We start from the raw sequence: 2382 nt of genomic DNA on the forward strand, positions 1-2382 counted from the left end.
AGCTCTACAGAGAGGTTTGAAGCCTCAATGGCAGCAACAGCGATATTTGCAATGAATAAAACATTTCACACCCACTGGGTCTCCATTTTTGTTACACCGCTGCCGAAGTATGTATGTAGCCGAAAACAGGGATTCCGCAGGTCATGTGACTCCACGGAAATAAGTATCATCAGGAGAGTTTTGCAATCCGTGTGGATACTTTCAGCTAACGGGGTGGAGTACTACACTGCCTGCTTGATTCTGGTACTATTGTAATTGCTATTATTGTTGTTGTGTTGCTGTTGTTGTCATCCTAGACCGAAAGCGATGCGTTAGCCAAGCGTCTCATTTCCTTCAGGAGATCGCTGGTCACTTTCGAGTCAGACGCTTATTCAAGTCTCAAGTCATACGAATCCATAATTGGCTAGAATTACCTTGACTCCGACCAACGAAAAACGTGTTCATTGACACAGACGCCTTGAAGGGCTTATTTTGTTTCAGCTCTGCTATTCACATTGGCAGCCTGCCTCTCCTTAAAGTGCGTATTGATAGCGTTCAGTATTGAATCTCTGGTCCAATATGATCCAGCCTCGGGTAAGTTTTGACGCATGCCACGTCTTCCTACTTGTTGTATTATGCATGTGCTGGAATTCCTATGCCTTTAGCTCTCCTGCCAGCGGACCCCTCCGCGTAGAGCTCTGCTACCAAAGTTGGGGATACGGATCCACAGGAACAATAGCAACGCCAGCGTCTCTCAACTGCTGTACGAGAGGACCCATGCTTGCAGAATTAACATACGTCGCGTCTAATCCCAATTCTTTCAGCTTCGGTAACCGGGACCTGCAGTTCGATGCTAGCCAGGTGAGGTCTTCATCGTTGGGTTTCCCCTCGAGGTGCAGCCGCTCCAGGGAGGCCGGCAGATGTTTAAGAATTCTGCCTTGCAGGGGTTCCGTACTTCCGTAACCTTCATCGCGCGGAGGTTTGCTGAAATCCGCATCTAACCAAAGGTTTTGAAGGGTTCGGAACTTCCTGAATGAGGAAGGGCCAAACAATACCGCTGGAAGCTCATGTACGGAAGGAAGGCAAATGGTATGTAGAGTTGCAGCTAGTTTAGAGAGGAGAGTCATCAACGGCACTGGGTCATCCTCGGCAGTGTCGAGGACCTCCACTCCGAGTAGACTTTCATCAAAACCAATAGCTGCTCGTCTGCAAACGAACTTTCCGAGATTTGAGAAATCTTGGAGCTTCATTTGCAAATCGTGATAGTAGATTTCAACTTCGTTAAGCACGAGTGAGGTTAAAGTTTTGCCGGAGCTATTTGCTTCATGCTCGAAGAATCCATCAAAACTCTCAAACTTGTGAAGGAAAACATCCGACACATCTGGAGCGCTTTCGAGCAAACTGTCCCATATGCAGGGAGCCGGGAAGGCCCATCCCGCTTCGTTCAGAGTAAGACCAGCGTCTGCAATAGTCAAAGACTGTAGAGATGGAAAACCAATGGTTCCCGCACCGAATATAATGGTTTTTCCATATGCGAGGGTGTGTTCAGGGATAGCGAGAGTGAGGTGTGAGAGGTGATCCAAGCCGTGGAATACCAGCGCCGTAGCCCAGAGTATGTATTTCGAATTCTTCACTGCCGTTGGTTGTTCCGCATAAACCCTTTCCAGTTTTCTGTGATACCCGTTTAGACTCGTATTACCACGGAAAATCCGGAGGATCTCAGGCCTCATGAGAAAGGCCATATTTCTGATTGATATGCGACTCGTGTCATCATTCAGGTCGAAGTGAAGAATAAGTTCCTTGACGAAGCGGCTGATTCTAGGGTTATTGTGCAGAATTCGGAACAGGCTGATGAGCTGGTTGGCTGCGTCTGGACCGTGGATGCTGACGACTCGCCGGGCCTCCTCGTAATATAATCGATGGCAGATTCTGTTTACGCAAGAGAAACTGGAGAAGGCAGCCTGGGCTTCTCGCAGGTCCCTTGCGACTTCTGAGATGCCTCCCTCGTGGCTGAGCAGTATTTCCCGCGTTGAGCCTGCGCCATTTCCCGGCCTATTGACGCGAAGGTGCGAAGCTATGACTTCCAAAAGCTCCAAAGAAAGGTCTGAGAATCCTGCCATGGTGGCGTGCGGCAAGAGGCTGGGCTGGTGCCAAGCTGAGGTGTCGAGTCTGAGCCTGCAGTGAAAGTTGCGAGCGGAAGGACGCAATTATTAGCGCACCGGCACCGACTGGATCCATATTTGGTACAGTCCGTTGCACTGACAGCGTCCGTCCCCCCTTTTAGCCGAAATTACGCATATATAATCCCTATATATATATAAAAGTTTACTTAACGTTATATAGATATTTATAGTATAGTAATTAACCTATTTTAATAGTTTTAATTAATCTATTTCCATTAAA

At 47.9% G+C, this 2382-nt stretch overlaps 1 protein-coding gene across 1 annotated transcript; it reads right to left on the bottom strand.

Moving 5' to 3' along the window:
- Positions 1-680: 680 nt before the first annotated feature.
- On the bottom strand, positions 681-2099 carry CGCA056_v008840 (uncharacterized protein; the record flags this gene model as incomplete). Its single annotated transcript, XM_037324087.1, has 1 exon — positions 681-2099. One exon carries the CDS (start codon positions 2097-2099, stop codon positions 681-683), a length of 1419 nt encoding a protein of 472 aa, XP_037178516.1.
- Between the last annotated feature and the right edge of the window lie 283 nt (positions 2100-2382).

This window comes from Colletotrichum aenigma, assembly GCF_013390185.1.
Source record: "Colletotrichum aenigma strain Cg56 chromosome Unknown KSG_Cg56_contig05, whole genome shotgun sequence".
Lineage (NCBI taxonomy): Eukaryota > Fungi > Ascomycota > Sordariomycetes > Glomerellales > Glomerellaceae > Colletotrichum > Colletotrichum aenigma.